Below are 20671 nucleotides of genomic sequence, written 5' to 3' on the forward strand. Positions count from 1 at the left end.
AAAATAACCCTCTCATCTACCCACCCCAATTTCAAAGAGCGAAGATTGATTTTGTCATTTTATAGAAGGAACACTATTTTATTTCAACATTATCTGTAATGGGACTTGAGTACACGGATTCTGGTATCCACAGGAGATCCTGAAACCAGTCTCCAGTAGATGCCAAGTGCCCACCATACTCTAAATGGCTTGTCTAGCTCTCTTTACGGAGCAATTATATAAAGGAAACCTTCACTTTGGCAGCCATTAAGCCTCTTACTAATTGCAAATCCAGTTAATTGGCCAGTATATGATCATTCATTTTTTATAAATTATCTATTTTGAAAACAGCTGCTCTGTCCAAAAAAGAAATCTACCTTATCCTTAATATTCACACAATGGCTACAATCCAACATCCACTCACCTTAATGTAAATTATACATCCAGCACTACACAACCTCCATTCAGTATAGCATTGAGTTAAACATGTCAATGATTGGGTGCCATTGTGTAATAGGTAATGCACAACTACAATAAGAAATTTATAGTACTTAATTGCAAAGTGCCATGATCATGGACAATTTCACTCCGACTTCTGCCAGCAGAATCTGTCTGTTGTGCTAAGATGAATAATTCACACACACATGTGTAGCACAACTTTTTTGTTGTTTATTAGTTCAGCCGCTTCCGAGTCTTCATGACCTCATGGAACAGCCCACACCAGAGCTTCCTGTTGGCCGTCACCGCCCCCAGTTCCTTCAAGGTCAAGCCAGTCACTTCAAGGATACCATCCATCCATCTTGACCTTGATCAGCCCCTCTTCCTTTTTCCTTCCATTTTCCCCAGCATTATGATCTTTTCCAAGCTTTCTTGTCTTCTCCTTATGTGGCCAAAGTATGTCATCTTTGCCTCTAATATCCTTCCATCCAGTGAGCAGTTGGGCATTATTTCCTGGAGTATGGACTGGTTGGATCTTCTTGTGGCACTCTCAGAATTTTCCTCCAACACCACAGTTCAAAAGCATCTATCTTCTTTCGCTCAGCCTTCCTTATGGTCCAGCTCTTGCATCCATAGGTTACTATAGGGAATACCATTGCTTTAACTATGAAGACCAGTGTGATGTCTCTACTCTTCGCTATTTTATCAAGGTTGGCCATTACTCTACTCCCAAGAAGTAAACATCTTCTGATTTCCTAGCTGCAGTCTGCATCTGCAGTGATTTTCACACCTAGAAATATAAAGTCTATCACTACCTCCACGTTTTCTCCCTCTATTTGCCAGTTATCAATCAGTCTGGTTGCCATAATCTTGGTTTTCTTGATGTTTAACTGTAACCCAGCTTTTACACTTTCTTCTTTCACCTTGGTGATAAGGTTCCTCAGCTCCTCCTCACTTTCAGCCATCAGAATGGTATCATCTGAATATCTAAGGTTGTTAATTTTTCTTCCAGCAATTTTAACTCCAGCCTTGGATTTGTCTTACACATGCATATCTCAGTGAAAGAATGCTATCTAATGTCCCCTTTTGTTTTGTAAAGTTCTATGTGCTCAGTCGCCAAAGTGACTATAATACAGCTTTTGGGACTTAGATTTTGAGACATCTAGCTTTGTGTTCAACTAAACCTTAATCATGTAACCACAATAAACTGATTCAGTGTACCCTAAATAATAGATGCTTACTTCCTGACATCACTAGCTTGTACAACACAGGCACCACTATCCAAAATAAGTCCTATTCAGAAACATACTGCCATCAACAGAACACTTAATCGCACTGAAGCTGTAGGATTAAGCTTCATTACATGGATTTTTGCGAGAGCCTCTGTGTGCTAATTCTGGTTGTATAATCTCCACATCCGGCCAAAAAAAAAAAAAAAAAAAAGAGTACCCGGTGTTGTCCCTTTAAAAAAAGATTGCAGAGCTCTTCTTTCTAAAAGTAAAATGACAAGCAAGGAATTCTACAGAAAAGTAATATCAAAGGAGACAGATACAAATGTTGAATTTCTCCCTACGATAAAATCACAAAAACACAAATTCTCTCCTTTACAAGAAAAACAGCAATGCAAAATTGATCCCTGTTTCATTGGGAATTATATCAGTCCACACTGAATAATGTTATTAATATACAATATAGCACCTGTCTTTTATAGATGTTTCTTCTTGCAGTTCCAGTATATCCCAGAACTAAAACATACAAATACACAGGGTGGATGTAAACAAGAAGGTATCAATTAAAAGTGCTCACATCCAAAGACAGCCTACATCCTATGAGTATTATAGAAGCGTAGGGGGGATCTGTTTCATGAACAGGCTTTTGGCAGTGTTTTGTAGATCTAATTCAATCTCTTTATGCTATCATGTAGGAAACTTTGAACACACATTTAAGGTGTAACAGTAAAGGAGAGTTAAGCTCAAACTCTGAATTCAAATAGACTAAAAAGGTGGGCTAGTAAGAAAATGAAATATTAATACTATAGATCTATTGCTCAAATGGTTGTCTGTAGGTTAAATTCTAAAATCAGTCATTAGTGTAACTCTAAAAGTTACACAAGACATTTAAGAAAAATAGTAAAAAAAATCAATACTTTTAAAGCTATTTCCACTTACGACTCCTTTCCAACTAACACATTTTTACATGACCCCAGGTATAAAGGTATATAAAACAAGTATAAAAATCAAACATTACTGACAATAAATCAGCATTTACAAGCCTTGTCAAACAGGCTGACTTCACTTTTTGTGGAGTACAGCATTTTCTGCAGGGTCCACTGTAAATACTGCATGTTGTTACTAACAGATTTGTGTAAAGGAGTGATGTTCAGAAACCTTTTACTGTTGCCAAATTTTCTGTGACCCCCAACATTGAGCGAAAGGGACTCCAATTGGGGTTGGGACCCACAGTTCAAGAAGCAATGGTCAAAATTATTTGAACGGATAAGGTTCATACCTTAATCTCTTAACTATCATTCTAAAATGGGATCTACTTTACACACAGTCCCCTTTAAACTGCTCTGGTCATTTCAATCCCACATGTATATGGCAATACTTTGTTTGGTGTAATGTGTTTCATTCTGATGGGCATGTGTAACAACTGAGAGGAATTAGTCTTTGGAAAAACTTTTGGACTATATATATGTAGGATAGTTTGTGTTTACACGGGGACAGCTTTTTGTTGTTGTTGTTACAATGACAATTTAATTAAAAACCTGGGAAACATTCCAACCTTCTTTCTTCTTGACTGCTTTCCTCAAGTTTCTGCAGCCTTCAAAAGCACGAGGTACAGTATTGGAAGGCCAAGCCAATGAAGAATAAACCAGACAGTGAAAAGCAAGGGCAACAAGAAAGCAAAACAAAAAAAGATGACATATGAGCTTGAGGATTTCAAATTCTTTTTTTAAAAAAGAGACACCATCAAAAGACACAAATATCAAAAAAGAAAAGAAAAGAAAAACAATGCATTCTTCAGAGTTGGAAAATCATTAGAAAATAAAGAGATGCTACATACTGGGAAGATGTTCTATGTGGATCCCACTGAAATAAGTGGTAACTGTGAAGAAAACCTTCCCAATGCTTTTGTCTCTCCTATAGAGGAACAAATCTGTCAATGCTGGTTTATTACTTTCCCAGTTAGTTTCATTTCAGTCCTGAAGCAGTTAATGAGTTTTGTTAACATCTGCACAAAAATCCATATTCTTTTAATATGCATTTTTGCAAGCAACTTTTCTAATATAAGATTGTCTTGGTATGTCATTTCTACTAATGTATGTCCCATTTTCTCCTTGCATATGTATTTCATATGCAATTTCAAATCAAAGAACCATCACAACATTTGGGGACAGTCTCTCCCACACTTCTAGTCTCCCTAGCCATGTACTTTCAAAGTGAGGGGGCCACATGGTGACCACATGGTTTTCACTAGAATAATATTTTATCTGAATTGATTCTCTATTGCCAAGGTTATTTGGAAACAACACTAAATCATGGTTTGAAATAGAAGAACAAGCCTAGCTTCCACCCAGGCTTGCAGACTCCAGTCACTTCCTTTAACCCAGCCACAAATAGTATGGAAACATCTATTTTTATTAACAAAAGCTGGCCATGTCATCTGAAGACAGATAAAATGCAATATAGTCTATATACCCATGTATATGTCTACAGATTTTAGTCAAAAAATCCATCCAAAAACCATTGGTTGTCTTATCCACAGGTCAATGTAAGTACTGTACCTTAACACGTATCACAAAAGAAAACATCATTTTCTCTGAGTAAAGTGGCAAAAGGCAGGAGCTTCATTTATCTGAGGAGAACCTAAAAGAAGCATTGACCCCCTCTAGTTTCTCTGCCATAGTATCATCTCTGGCCTTTTTAAATACGAAGGCAGGAAAATGGCAATGATGACCAGGGATAGCTGCCCCTGAGGTGGCATTGGTGTTTTCCCCTCCCTGCAGAATGACCTTCGACTTATCGGTAAGTCATTTTAAAATCCATGATGTTGCCCCCCCCCAAAACTTGCCCTCAACTTATAAGTATATATATATGGCAACTTTATAATTAGTGAAAATAAGAAATTCAACATGATCGAATGAAAATAAATACATTATAAATAATGGGATGAGCCCACTTTTACTAATCTCACTCAAATCTAGCCAGAAGTTATGGTTCATATAAACCAGTAGTTCCCAACCTTCCTAATGCCATGACTCCTAAATACAGTTCCTCATGTTGTGGTGACCCCCAACCATAAAACTATTTTTGTTGCTACTTCATAACCGTAATTTTGCTACTATTATGAATTGTAATGTAAATATCTGATACGTAGGATGTATTTTCATTGGTTTAATTATGCTGTATTTTATTGTATTTTGAAACTGGGCTTTTCCCATGTGAGCCGCCCCGAGTCCCCTCTGGGGAGATGGGCGCGGGATATAAAAATAAAGTTTTTGTTGTTGTTGTTGTTACTGTTGTTGTTGTTGTTGTTATTATTATTATTATTATTATCATTATTATTATTATTTTCATTATTACAAACTGCACATAATGTGACTTCAAACCAAACCTGGCTTTTGGAAATCTTAGGCCAAAACCATCAGGGTTTTCTTGGACAGATTGTGTTGTATCATCATTGCCTTCCTCTGAGGCTGAGAAAGATAGCTCCTTCCCGCCACCCCCGTGCCGCCATCCAGTGAGAGCAGGCTCAGCCCATCTGCCCTGCTTCTTCCACAGCTGCAGCAGGCTAGTACTCCACTTCTCCATCTCCCCCGCCCTCAGCACCGTCACTGAAAGATGAGAAAGAAAAGGAAAGAGAGAAAAGGAAAGGGGGAGAAAGAGAGGGGTCCCCAGCAGCCGTTCCGGAGAGGCAGAGGCAGAGCCAAAGGAGAAGGCGCCGTGTCTGGTGACCGATCAACCCCCCAAGGGGTCGCAACCCCCAGGCTGAGAACCACTGATATAAACAGACCCTATCTCCTCCCCTCAGAAGGCATATGCCATGATGAAACTAAGAAGGTCTGGCTAGGTCATGTCCAAACTCTTTGAAAGAAGAGTGATGTACACACGTGATAAATTATATAGTATAAAGAGGAATGGTTGTTACTTTCAAGAAATGCTGTAGCATAATTTAAGGATGTTGCTTCTTCCTTCTAGAAGCAGTGCTTAGTTAAATGACAGTTTATATTATTTCTTAGATATAAAAAATGTAAACAACATTAGGATGATGCATAGTACTTTTTATCCACACTTGCAGAATGCAAAGGAATTTATTGTGATCCCTCTTATCTAAAAACCTACTGTATCTATTCATGTAAAAGTTGAGGGCAGGTTTGAGGATCAAAATTATGGATTTTTATATAACCCCTGACTAAATTGAGGATAATCCTGTGAAGAGAGGAAATCACCAACACTCCTTCAAGGGGCCAGTCACTCTTACTACCATAATTTCCCCACCCAGGCATTCAAAGGCCATGGTACCCACAGCAAAGAGAGTAGAGAGTGTTGGCGCTTCTTTTAAGTTCTCCTGAGATGGACTAAGCTCTTGCCCTTCACCGCTCCACACAAAGAAAGAGATAATTCCCTTTTTATAAGAATTAAAGTACCACATTACTCACATTGACCCATGGATAAATTGATCCAGATTTTGTGGGTTGTTTTTTTGACTAAAATTTCTAGACTTATACATGAGTACATAAGGTATTCTTTATTTTTAAAAATGTAAAAAAGTGTTAAAATTTCAACATTTTAAATAACCTTACATTTAAATATTAAAACCTGAAGTATTTATATTTTTGTCATGACTAACTAGAATCCAATATGTGTCAATTACTGCTTGTTAGAAAGAAAAAATAAACCTCTGTTATCAGAGCAATGAAAAGAATGTAGCATCCATGTCTTAATTTTTAATGAGATGCAGAGACATACATGAATTATTTTAGTGACGTTTATGACTGTGAAATTATTTTAACATGACACTGAAATTGGAAACAAAAAGATATGGAGAATTTAATAAAAATGTGGTTGTCAAAGACAAAAATGCAGAATTAATGTGTAATAATTAAATTTAGTTTAAGGGGTAAAATAATTTAGCTATTTTAAAAGTATACTGGAGAGCCAAAAAACCTCAGTGAATTGATATCACTGTTTTTCAGCTCCTTTTTAATTTGATGCTTAATATTTTCAGTATTGTTGCATATTATCAACTCAACTGCAGTCTCTCTCTCTTTCTCTCTCTCTCACACACACACATCATCCAACACACAGAGACACACGTTACACTCCACACAAAAACTGTCAGTTCGGGGATGGAAAGAAAATTACCCACCTTCACCTCGTATTCTGGTCTAAAGGAACTGAGTTACTACATTTGAGAGATATCTAACTGACTGAAAGACTATACAAAATGAGATGTGCTTACAAAGCAAATGAATCAGTCCAAAAGAGTTGCAGGACTACACTCAAACTATTACTTCATACTAGTTATTACTTCAAAAAAGGAGTTTAAAGTGACAGGCAAGGTCAAACCTTTGCTTGGTTGGACCTTTACTTTTACATCCAATATGCCTATGCTACTTGGTTTTGTATAAATACAGACAGCCCAGGAGAAAATCTAACCACTAAGATACTCAGGAAGACAAAGACAGCAAATACCACATAAGATATGTGTTTGCTTCGGCCAAATAAGAATGTTTGAATTTGTAACAGATAAATTCTATATATATTATTAAAAGGTTAAAAAAAACCCTCAATAATCTTTGATATCTGAGAGGAAAGCAAGGACTACAGACTAAAAGAGAGGGTACTACATGCAATTTATTGTCCTTGTTTAATTATTAACAGTACAAAATAAAATAATGTATGTTGAAGTTGGTATAGATTGCAGGGATTAGAAACTAAAAAAAACAAATTGGGGATGTGTGCAGTGACAGAAAGACAGAAAAAGAAGGCAAGCACAGACTGAGTATGAAGAAAGCAAAAAAAAAAAAAGCAAATCTAAGAACTATTGAAGAAAATTGTCAGTTATTATTTTCCAAAAAAGGAGCATGCACATGAATTGGCACATTGCTGACTGACAGCATAATGGGCCACAAGGTGAACCACTTGGTTAAGTATCTGCAGTATTCCTGTGACAGTACATACTGTTCAAGCAAAGCACATAAAACACAAAACAGGTCTTTTTCACCCCATAAGTTAACCTTTTAAAAAAAAATACACTTCTCTAGCAAAATGTGGAATTTTAAATTGTACCTCTTTTTCTTCTTCTTTTCTTTTTTCTTCAGTTTTTCTAAGTCTTTTTTAGCTAGATCAAGAATTTCTATTGTTTCTTTATCAGAGGAAAGCATTGAAGCAGAAAATGCTGAGGGGCCACCAAAATATGTTGATCTTGTGGAAGCTCTCGACAAGTTGCGCCGAAGATTTTCGTTTACAGCTTCACTTTCCAGCAGCTTGGCCCTAAACACAAACATAAAAAATATTGAGGAGCAAGCAGAAGAAGATGCTATTTACTGGTTTGATGAATTCCCACTCTTGTCTACTTGTATGAAATAGGCTTGAAGATTTAATGCCTTTTCTTAAAAAACAAACTGTATCCAGCATTATGTTCAAGTCATTTTTAGTCTAATTACAGCTTGTCCAGATTCAGAAATAATACTAAAAGTCAGTTAAACCTCCATAAATGTATTCACATGTGCATATAAAATGAGTGCATGTTTATAAAATGTGTTTGTTCAGACACAGAGAGGTACATATAGAGGGAAAAGGAGAAGCAAGGCCTTGCCACACTGAACTATATAAAGACACTGTGTCTTTAAATTACAGAGGCTGGTTTAACTATATTTATATTTACATTTTGAAAAAATATATACTGTACAACCAAGTCAAAATTATGACAGACAACAAATTATACCTGAGGTCTTCAATTTCCTTGATGTAGTTATGAATCATGTTACTGATTTCTTCATTACCTTCCCCTTTAAAAAGAAGAGAATAAAATCAGGTCTATTTACTAAAGGTTATACAGAAGGTACATGTTATATATGTGTGTGTGTAAGGAATACAATGAAGATAAAAATATTTAAATAGATTACTTTAAAAACTGATGTTATCTGAGAAAATGTGGGGGGGGGGGTTGAGAAAGGAAAAGAGAGAAACCATGTGTACATAAACATCTGCATGCATGTATGATGTCCCATCATCCAGGGCTGGCTGAAAGGTATCAGAAGGATTGAGCCAAAGTGATTGATACAGTAGTAGTTGTAAAAAAAATGCACGAAATGTGTCACAAAAATTAGAATGGAAAATACAGACACTTGAGCAAAGGTTATGCACATTTTATTTATTTATTGAATTTATAGTCTGCCATTCTCCAAAAATAGCAGCTATTTACTATTAAATATCACAAGAGGGAATGTTAAATGCCAAAAACACAACAGAGGTTTGACAAAAAAGTTCTACTGGGTTACTGAATATATACACAATGATTTACAAATGACAAATGCAAGATACTTCACTTCGGCAGAAAAAATGGAAATCAAAGATACAGAATGGGGGACGCCTGGCTTGACAGCAGTGTGTGCGAAAAAGATCTTGGAGTCCTCGTGGACAACAAGTTAAACATGAGCCTACAATGTGATGCGGCAGCTAAAAAAGCCAATGGGATTTTGGCCTGCATCAATAGGGGAATAACGTCTAGATCCAGGGAAGTCATGCTCCCCCTCTATTCTGCCTTGGTCAGACCACACCTGGAATACTGTGTCCAGTTTTGGGCACCGCAGATGAAGGGAAATGCTGACAAGCTAGAAAGCGTCCAGAGGAGGGCGACTAAAATGATTAAGGGTCTGGAGAACAAGCCCTATGAGGAGAGGCTTAAAGAGCTGGGCATGTTTAGCCTGCAGAAGAGAAGGCTGAGAGGAGACATGATAGCCATGTACAAATATGTGAGGGGAAGTCATAGGGAGGAGGGAGCAAGCTTATTTTCTGCTGCCCTGCAGACTAGGACACGGAACAATGGCTTCAAACTACAGGAAAGGAGATTCCACCTGAACATCAGGAAGAACTTCCTCACTGTGAGGGCTGTTCGGCAGTGGAACTCTCTCCCCCGGAATGTGGTGGAGGCTCCTTCTTTGGAAGCTTTTAAGCAGAGGCTGGATGGCCATCTGTCGGGGGTGCTTTGAATGCGATTTCCTGCTTCTTAGCGGGGGGTTGGACTGGATGGCCCTTGAGGTCTCTTCCAACTCTACTATTCTATGATTCTATGATTCTATGATTCTATGATTTGAAGGATGCATGGAAAACCAGTTCTATCTTACCCAAATGCTTCACATAACCCAGTGTTTCTCAAACTGTGCTCCTCCAGGTGTTTTGGATTTCAATTCCCAGAAATCCCAGCCAGCTTATCAGCTGTTAGAATTGTGGAAGCTGAAGTCCAAAACATCTGGAGGAGCACAGTTCGAGAAACACTGACATAACTTATTCAATTTTGATGTGTAGAATGCCTTCCCATTTGTGAAATCAAAATCAAATGTAGAATTGTCAATCATTAAATGACCCACAGAACTTGCCACTTTACAAAACCAAACATGGGCTCTGCCATGTTGAGATTTTGTACCTGAATTACTGTGTTTATGATAGGATGCTATTGCAATAGATGTGGATTTGTATTACTCCCAGTTGATAAATGTTTAATATTATTGATTATAGTTTTTAAGCAATGCCCAAATATTTATCTTGATATCAGACGAGATTTGTGCAGCTCTCTTGTCTATCATCATAATAGCAATTTATTTTCTTCTTCTCATCTTGTAACTGTACAGTTTGCTAGTCCCTACTAGCCTTGTCTAGAAAATTTCAGATTCTTGTCCAGCTAAACTCTAGAGCAGGGGTCCCCAAACTAAGGCCCGGGGGCCAGATGCGGCCCTCCAAGGTCATTTACCTGGCCCCCGCCCTCAGTTTTATAATATAATATTTTATATCAGTCTTAATAATATAATATATTGTATATACATATAATATTGATAATAATATTATGTTATACAATATAATACTAATAGTAATACCATATAATAATATTAATTATATGTTATATATTACATATTATATAATAGTATAGTGGTATAGTTCAATATAGTAATATATACTGCTAATAATGTGTTATGCTAATAATATAATATATTGTATGTACATACAGCTGCTCTGAGTCCCCTTCGGGGTGAGAAGGGTGGGATATAAATGTAGTAAATAAATAATTAATTTTAGACTTAGGCTCGGCCAAAGTCTGAAATGACTTGAAGGCACACAACAAAAACAATCCTAATTAACTTGACTATCTCATTGGCCAGTAGCAGGCCCACACTTTCCACTGAAATCCTGATAGGTTTATGTTGGTTAAAATTGTTTTCATTTTTAAATATTGTATTGTTTTTTCGTTGTTGTTGTTGTTGCACTACAAATAAGACATGTGCAGTATGCATAGGAATTTGTTTTGTTTTTTTCAAATGATAATTCGGCCCCTCAACAGTCTGAAGGATTGTGGACCGGCCCTCTGCTTCAAAAGTTTGGGGACCCCTGCTCTAGAGTATCTGTTTCTATGTGACTATACTTGGCCTATTCCTTATGCTTCCTGATTCTATTTAATCACTAATTAAGAGTAGTGGCTAAATGGATAAATGAAATCTTATTATCATGTTTGAGAACTTGCTTTCAAATGTGTCTCTTAAGACATTGTTTGTTCCAAGAACAATGCAGCTGGATACCAGATGTGATTAAAAACTTATACAAATTGGGATTGTCTTAAAAGTAGGATTATTTACTGCTATTTTCAGTATCTGTAACAAGTATACCAGCTTTTATAGACGGGTAGTGGAAATATTGCATTAATCTCAGTTTTTTTTAATTAAATTCATAAATTGATATCCAGTGTACCTATTTTGGCCAGTATTTATGCTGAACTACAGTACATGTAATGATATTCAAAAAATTAGAACTTGACTAAACGAAGATTTTCAAAAGGGACAAATAGATGTAGGAGCCCAATCCTAAATCTTGACAGAATTGCAGGGGGCTTTGATATTTTGGCCCTGAGGGTCAAATCATTTATATGGATGTACACAGTTGTTTTTCTTCCAATGCAAAGGGGAAGAAGTTCTACATTCCGCTGGCACTGGATTAAGACATACACTAGTGGATACAGAAACATCTCATTGGATCTCCTACCATTGATTCAAGGAATGTAATTTGCTTAATAGCTGCATAAAGTATGTTGGAACTTGGTTCTTCCTTCTTTTATCTATCTATATACTTATCTATATCCCAGACCAGTCTCTATAGGTTTTAATTCACCCAAACATTCTTTGAAAGATCAGAACATATTACCTGCTCTGGCAAGGACCTGATTGGCCTGATCACTCACAAGCTGTGTGATTCGGGCTCTGAGTGCATCGATCGTCTCTTGCATGGCCTTTATCCTCACTCGCAGGTTGTTATTTTCTGTTTGTAACATGGCATTTTCATGAAACATGTCATTAATACTTTCAACACCTTCTTCATCTATAATCCTTTTACCCTATGAGAAGATAAATACAATTATTTTCTCACTTACCAAAGGCCAGTCCTAACAATTGTCAAAACTGAAATCTAGGGGGCTTGTCAATTTAGTATCTCACTTGGCTCCCAAAGGAAAATTACCGTTTCTTTGTAATGCACAGATGTACCATCATCATGCTTCACCTACCTGCAAAACGTTCTTATCACATTACTACCAACCAAAATCTGAATTACAGCATTTATGATAAGAGACATGCTCCAGAAACACACAGACTAAACTACACCTCTTCATAGCTCTTAAGAAGCTGCTTATAAATCTCCAAGAATCTTCTCAAATATAGATGATGCAGTATAATTGATTTCAGTCATGGAACTTCATAGAAAATACCAAGCATATGGATCCTATACAGAAAACTATCTTACAAGAATACTATTAAACTATAAAATGCCAGTCCCTTTCTTCATATTCATCTAATATTATGGGTGTGATGGAAGAAATAGCCTAAAGTGAACCTGTGTCTCTTGAGTCAAACCTCTTCGGTATCAGAGGCCCCTTCTACACTGCTATATAAAATCCAGATAATCTGCTTTGAACCGGATTATATGGAAGTGTAGACTCATATAATCCAGTTCAAAGTAGATAAAGTGGATTATTTGCTTTGGTAATCTGATTTATATGGCAGTGTAGAAGAGGCCAGAGAGTAATTTGGAAGATTTTGTGTGAGTAACATTGTACTATCTGTTGGGGGAGATTATTCATTTGTGCAAGTTGAGTGGAGATTTGCTTGAACTAGACAGCCCCTGAGGTCTCTTTTCAACTCTATGATTCTCTGATATTCCATACCACGTTTGTAAGGTTTCCCAACTGACTTAACTTCTGATAGTAATATTAAATAAATACGCAATTTTGTGAGATGCATTTAGGCCCAAATGTTCTGGAGTCCTCTAATCCCTGATGAAAAAGGGTCTAACAATCATCAGTTTTGCTTCTACCAATGCACTGAATGCAACCATGTGTACAATCGTTCAGATGCTATATAATTTATGTAATTTAAACAACATCCAAAAGGATTAAATGTCACCTGTGCACCTCATTTCTTGTATCTCTTTGATTACAATCTTGCAGAAATAACTAGCTATGCCTTCCTTTGCTGAATATGCAGAACTGCCTTTGAAACTTAAGTTAATGAAGTAATCTTTTGAAGATAAAGGTCCTCTGGCAGTTTTGAAGCCGCAGTCACCTCTAGACAAAAATACAGAAGTAGCTAATTATGTAGCCTACTCCAAAACAAAGCAGCTACTCACAAACCTTGAAGCATGTTAGATTTTTAAAAACCATGTGAGAAACAAATAGCATTTCTCTGCACAAATGATGACCTTGGTGATGGTGACTCAGAGCCTGAAAGAGTTATGTCTCCCATAATTCTCCAGCGAACATGGCTATTGATCATACTGGCTGGGGGATTCTGATACAAGTATTATTCAATGCTTAGACCATAGGTCTTTCACATACAAGGCAAACAAATAAATACATGAAAATCAGATTATCAAATACAAGATAAAATGTTAAATGAAACTACATGAAAGACCTTAAACGAGCACCATCAACAACAATGAAAACTCAAAAAGCAAAGACTCGTCCAAGTAGACAAATACAACTGACAAAAGCATATACAAACATCATTAAACTTTACCGTTTTGTACTCCATTAGTTCCATCTGAAGCCGAGTGATCTCACTCCGTAGTGCATTAATTTGCTGGCTAGCTCTGTCCTGGTTGACCATCACTTTGTTCTTGATATTTCGTGCCCTATTTGCATACTTTAGAGTGTTCAGTGTTTCCATGAAATCTCTGTCTGAAGGGCTTACGCATGCTATCATGACTGTTTGACTGCAAAAGGAATCAACGTAATTCAGTTTTAATACTCAAGAAAAACTCTCAAATTAAGTGAGAGAGTTACTACATGCCAGGTAATGATAAGAGGGAGGGGTAGACTACAAAAGTTCATTAACATGTTTGAAATTACTGTGAGCCCTTGGTATCCACTGTGGTTTGATACCAGGACTATCACCCCATTGATAATGAAATATTTGAATGCAGTAAAACAGGATCCCTTGTAAAAACACCAAGGTTTTGTTTTGTTTTTAGAATACTTTAAAACCACAGATAGTTGAATCCTAGGTACAGAGGTAACTGGCCATTTTTATTTACCTCTGAAGTAATTTCAGATATTTAAAACATTCAAAACTTTTACTTCACCCACTGCTATTGCCAGAAAATTATAGCTGAAAAAGGAAAAATGCTGAATATATTGCTAAAATGGTGACAATCAGAAACCATGGGTGTATTGGCTGATGGATTCTACCCAAGATGAGAACTGACCTCCTCTTATACCAGTGTCCTCATAAAAGCTCATACAGAACAGCTCATACTGAACTTTGCCTAAACATAGTAATATTAAAAGTTAGCCATATCTCTTAGAAGGTCATCCAAGCACTAAAAAGAATGCATTTAGCAAAAAAGGATTGGTATTGCATATAATTGGAAAGGCTGATAACTGGAACACTGCCCAAATTTAAGAGCAAATTATAAAGCATTCCAAAGACATTCCATAATTTGATGAGGAAAGGTTACTTTATGGAATTAATTATCGTGATGTGCCCTTGATATCTTTCATTGTTCCAGACCATATTTCCCGTTTGTCCCTGTTAGATCATCATGTTTTTTGCTCAGCACTGTATTTTGTGTATAACACTTCACAATAGATTTTGTGACCGTTCCTGAAAATTTCCACCTTCCTTTTAAACAAAACTATGTTAAGTGATGTCTGTTTGCCCAACCATATTATTAAACAGCATGCACCTGTACTTACATTACCTCACAAACATTTAAATTTGTAATACCTGGAATGATAATCATTTAAATTTAAAGGCTGCCTTTAATTGTATGTTTTATTTCTATAATAATCAAAAAAGCTTGCACAATATAAAAAATATTACATTCCGGATAGTACAACTGATGGCTGGCTTTTAAAAATTTAGGGCCCACTGCAACAATGTAAGCCAAGACAACATGGCTCTTATTCTACAGTTTTTGTCTAGTATCTGCAGTTTATTTCTCAGCAACTTTCACTGCCAAATTATAAAACGATCTTTGTAAAGCAACGCATATTCCTTATTGTTTCCTTACTTTCTGAAAACTAGAGAGAACCAAGAATACAGGGCAGGCATATTTAGCATGAGATTTCAAGAGGACTGCTGAAACAAGTGCAAAGGAAAAAATCCCAGTGCCATTCCTGTGGTAGCCTTTTTAATTTATAAATCACTGAAGTGAAAAAATATCACCTGTATATGATATTTCTATTCAGTTTAAAATTTAAAAACATTCTATTTCTGAACCCAAATTAATACATCTTTATATGGCCATGTTTTTAAGGTTTACTCATTTTTAAAATCCTACTGTATTAATAATGTATCAATATCAGAATATAAATGCATGACAAAGTGAAATGTTTGGAACCAGAAGTGTTTCGGATTTCAGATTTTGGAGGATTTTGGAATATTTCCATATACAACAGGAGCTATCTTGGGACCCAAGTCTAAACTTAACATTCATTTATGTTTCAAGTAAACCTTATACACATAGTTTGAAGGTAATTTTATACAAAACATGTTAATAATCATTATAATAATAAATAATCTGGGCTGCGGCAGCACAGCGGATTAAACCTCTAGCTGCAGGAAATCTGTCGACCAGAGAGTTGGCAGTTCAAAGCTGCAAGTCGAGGTGAGCTCCTGACTATTCGCCCTAGCTTCTGCCAACCTAGCAGTTTGAAAGCATGCAATGCGAGTAGATCACTAGGTACCGCCTTGGTGAGAAGGTAAAAGGACGCCCTGTGAAGATGTGCAAAACATGCCAGTAACAGATCAGAGATATCTACGGATAACAGGCTCCTCGGCATCGAAAAATGAAACAAGAGTACTTCCCCATGGCCAGAGTTGAGCATCGCCTCCAGACACCGGAGATGGAAAAGGAAGACCTTACCTCTGTCTGTGTATTGTATGTCGTTGTGTAAAAGGCATTGAATGTTTGCCTTATATGTGCTCTTTAATCCGCTCTGATTCCCTCCGGGGAGATAGATCAGAATATAAATAAAGTGTGTTGTTGTTGTTGTTGCTATTATTTAAATAATTTAAATAATATTGTGCATGAAACAAAGTTTGTTTATATTAAACTATCAGAAAGGAAAGCTGTCCCAATCACAACCATTCATGCAGACAATATTCAATTTTGGAGCATTTTGGATTTCCGGATAATAACTATTTAACCTGTATTCATATTTCAGATCATTTACTTAGTCTGCTTTCACCATCAGATTTTTTTTTGTTTAATAGGTTTTAAAAAGAGTAAATTGCCATCATTTATGTGAGGTAAGGAACATCATTTCTCAAGTTATTCAGCATTCAGAAGTGAATTATGACACAATTGTTTGTTTCTCCAATGAGATATTTAAATAGTAGCTGCTTTAATCTAGCTACTGAAAGAGTTATACGAATTTTAAATTTGTGTTATATTGATATAGTTTCACCTCAGCGATAGCAAGTTAATGAAAGTTTTTTAATCTTTCCTTTTTCAAACACAATTTCACACAATGTTGAGTTCTTGCCCATACCTGTTTCCTCCAAGGGAGTCTTGCAATAGTCGAGTTAATTTTGAATCTCTGTATGGTACATGGGTAACCTTCTTACTCTTATCTCCCAGTGCGCTTATTACATTGCCCAATGCCAACTAGAGAATTTACAAAAAGAGATTTAAATTAAAAATCAAACAGGTACACGCAGGCACTGACAGAATCAGGAATGTTATTGTCAAGAGTTTGATACATTAGAAAGGGTGTGTAAAGCAATATGCTTAGAAGAATTATATAATGTTCTTTTCCAATGCAGTACTTCTCACTGACAAGTCAAGCCATTGTTTCATTTTAGAAATGGCTTCCCTACTAGAGTTGGGCCCAGATACCGTTTCATCTGTTTCTTTCGTATATTTGTACTGTTCCGTCCATTCAGATAGCATGGAACGGTACAATCCCGTACGGAATTGAAAGAGCAGTGAAACGAAAAATGGGGGAACGGTAGCCATTTGGTTGGTTGATTTTTGGCGCGGCAGCTGTAGGCCCTGGCATGCAGCAGAGTGCCGCGATCGACGCTTGTAGGCCCAGCAGGAGGAGCCTACAGTTGAGCACCAAGCACTCAACATTTGTAGGCCTGGCAGGCAGGGACTACAGCCGAGCACTCAACGCTTGTAGCCCCTGCCAGCCAGGGCCTACACCTGAGTGGGCTCAGCACCTGACGCTCAGCTGTAGGCCCTGCCTATGGGGCCTACGAGTGCCAAGTGCTCAATGTTTGTAGGCCCTGCACCTACAGTCAAGCACTGAGCACTCAACACTTGTAGACCCGGCAGGCAGGGCCTACAGCCTAGCACTCAATGCTCATAGGCCCTGCCAGCTAGGGCCTCCATCCGACTGGGCCTAGTGCTCAGCTGTAGACCCTGCCTGCTGGGCCTACGAGCATCGAGTGCTCGCAGGGCCTACAGCTGAGTGCTCAATACTTGTAGACCCTGCCAATCAGGGTTTACATTTGAGTGCTCAGATGTAGGCCCTGGCTGGCAGAGCTTAAAGGACCTGGCAGGCCCTGGCACTGTGCCACCCAAGGTCTGAAAATCTTGGGTTTTTTTTCTGACTTTGGGTGGAAAAGCTCATTTGTATAGGCACCCGTTTTTGGAAGCGGTGGTCGGAAACAGAAATGCGGCCAATACTGCACGAAGCTGATCCTACTTAACCCAAGGCAAGGCTGTCTTAATGCGGACCTGCCCTGGGTTAAACAAAATTGAAAGAAAGCTCAAATCCTTGACTTAGAGCTGTCAAGATAGATGATCTGGTGCCTAACTGGAACTGATCACAGCTGTCTTGACTGCCATCCCATATTCCTGGGCTCAGAATGCAAGATTGGACCCACATTAGCAGTTAGTGTAACAGGGCCCAAGCATTTGAAAGCTCACTAGCTTCTTCATCAGGCAAAGATACCAAAAGTCATATAGAAGGAGAAAAGTGATAAGGTTAGGGTAATAGGCCTGAATTTTGTTCAGAACGTTGATAGGATCTCAAAGGAAAGATGATGTAGACAGAGACTTCACCCTTCTTGGCCATAAAGAACAAAGGCAGCAAAAGAAATGTAACTTTCTGCTTCAAAGAACTTTCTAATGAACTGGGTTAACTGGCAAGGTAGAAGAAAAAACCTACTAGTCCACAGTTGATAGAAATGCCTTCTTTTGCTCTCTCTCCGGTGGCTCCTGTACGCTTTAACCGCTCAGATCCTGCCAGATCCACAAAATGAAACTTAGCCGTAAGTGTTTCAAATTCATTCAGCTCCGATGACTCTGATATTATTCTATTATCTGTCATGTTGTCCTGAGAAGAAAAAAGTAAAATCTTTAAAACTACACAGTAGGAATGTTTTAAAAATAGTCCTGTGTATTTAGAAACGCAGAAAATGGTCTCTGTTACATGCTAACTGTGGGTGATAACACATGTACTTTTGTAAAAGGTAATTCCCCATATTTCTGCCTTATACATTCTTTATTAATAGCTTCTTAAACAGCTTTCCCCCAATTTTGTTGGAAAGAAAGGCTTTTCAGAGGAACTTGGACTGTTAAAAATATCTTTAAAGACATCTATATTTGGATCAAAGAGAACAAATAAGAAGAGTTTTTACACCATTCCAAGCAAAAAGAGGTGATGAAAGGAAAATTGAGGGGGGAAAATTATATCCAGAAAGGTACTGACTATCTACTACAACAGCGCAGCTTTCTGTACAGACCCAATTATATAACCTTCATCCTTATTCCGATAATGAAGTGGTGATCTTTCAAGAACCTCCAATTTCCTTGTGCAGCTGCAATGGTATCATTTTTGTTGTTGTAACCAGATGACGATACAATACTCTTTTAAAGAAGATTTTGTTAAGAGCAAGTCAGTGTTTTAATTATTTTAACAGTTTCTAAGCATTTTACATGATTTTGAATGGCTTGCAGATTTAATTCTAATATTATTATGTTGTAGATTATAAATTGTATCTTTTTTTTCTTAACATAGTGAGCTGCTCTGGATCTTTATCAAGACATAAAAGCGAGATATAAATAAATATAATAATACCATATTTCACCAAATATGAGGTGCCATTAAATGTAAGGAACACCACTTTTTAAAGCTTCAATTTTGGGGGGAAATACTTTTCTTTACATTCTTAGAATATTTTAATTTAATTAATTTAAATATGCACAATACTATTTATAATTTCTTCTGCATGCATAACAGGCCCATGAACTTAATAAAAAAAAAAGACTCATATAGACACAATGACTTCCAAGTATGAAGAAACCCAGAAATCATCTTGTCTGGAGAAATCTTTTTTACGAAGTCTATGGGCCCATTGGAGGGACAGCAGAAGCAGGAAATGGTGCTTAGCTCAGCCAGACTCCTTTTCCTCCTCCTCCTCCTCTTTCCTCCCCTCTTGGGAGGTAAAGTAAAGGCAAAGGTTTCCCCTTGACATTAAGTCTAGTTGAGTCCAACACTGGGGGTTGGTGCTCATCTCCATTTCTAAGTCAAAGAGCCGGCGTTGTCCGTAGACACCTCCTAGGTCATCTGGCCAGGATGACAGCATGGAGCATTAATCTACTCACATTTGCATGTTTTTGACTGCTTGGTTGGCATAAGCTGAGGCTATCAGCGGGAGCTCACTCTGTCCCACAGCTTCGAACTGCCGACCTTCTGGTCAGCAGGTTCTGCAGCTTAGCGGTTTAACCCACTGTGCCACCTCAGCCCCCTGCTTAGGAGGTAAGACTGTTTTAAAACACACTTCAAACCAGAACCATTTGGGGCTGAGGCCCCTCCTCCTCCCTCCTAGGTAAGATGGTTTAAAAAATAAACAAAATGGTGAATGTAAGGTGTCATCAAATTTAAGGTGCACCCGGTTTCTGGAGCCCCTAAAATGGGAAATAAAGTGTGCCTTAGATTTGGTAAAATATAGTTGTAGTATAACAACTAAAGGTAGCATTTTATGCTGGTGGCCTGATTGTACTCATGATGGGGTAATTTCTTCTTCTAAGACAAGCCAGCAATACAGACTAGAAATCAATGGACTGAAAAAGACCAAACAGAACAGACTACACAATTTTAAGCATATCTCATGGGAAGCCAGGCTTCTCAGACCTCAGTGTGGGAACACACAACTTCTGGGATGCTGCAGAGCTGTAGTTCCCATTAATTCTAGCTAATGGTGAGTGAGTTAAAGTCATTTGAAGGGCTACAAGATTTCCATCCCTGTCTTAAACAGCTTTCAGCTTTCTTTAAAAAAAACTCCTGTCCTAAGATGAACAGAATCTGTACTACCCTCTTTCCTCCAAAATAAGACCTACCCTGAAAATAAGACCTATCATGATTTTTCAGCATGTCTGAGGATGCTCAAAATATAAGCCCTATTTCAAAAATAAGCCCTAGATATAGTTAATTTTAAAAGTCAATTTGGGAAAATAAGAGTGCCCCTGAAAACAAGCCCTAACACATCTTTTGGAGCAAAAATTAATATAAGACCTTGTCTTATTTTGGGGGA

General features: G+C 37.5%; 1 protein-coding gene across 11 annotated transcripts in view; it reads right to left on the reverse strand.

Annotated features, from left to right (window-relative positions):
• The window catches only part of kif21a (kinesin family member 21A), a 133580-nt gene that overhangs the window by 62257 nt on the left and 50652 nt on the right, over positions 1 to 20671 (reverse strand). For 6 of the 11 annotated variants that reach the window (XM_008111599.3, XM_008111607.3, XM_008111606.3 and 3 more), the window contains exons 6-12: positions 18304 to 18471; positions 16678 to 16793; positions 13700 to 13895; positions 11835 to 12024; positions 8371 to 8434; positions 7713 to 7916; positions 3202 to 3240 (exon numbers count right to left, since the gene is read on the reverse strand). In XM_008111599.3, the coding sequence (XP_008109806.1) occupies positions 3202 to 3240; positions 7713 to 7916; positions 8371 to 8434; positions 11835 to 12024; positions 13700 to 13895; positions 16678 to 16793; positions 18304 to 18471 (977 nt within the window). The remainder of the gene's footprint in view (positions 1 to 3201; positions 3241 to 7712; positions 7917 to 8370; positions 8435 to 11834; positions 12025 to 13699; positions 13896 to 16677; positions 16794 to 18303; positions 18472 to 20671) is intronic. The other 5 variants (XM_008111603.3, XM_008111602.3, XM_008111608.3 and 2 more) reach the window with 1 other exon arrangement.

This window comes from Anolis carolinensis, chromosome 5 (genome assembly GCF_035594765.1).
Source record: "Anolis carolinensis isolate JA03-04 chromosome 5, rAnoCar3.1.pri, whole genome shotgun sequence".
NCBI lineage: Eukaryota > Metazoa > Chordata > Lepidosauria > Squamata > Dactyloidae > Anolis > Anolis carolinensis.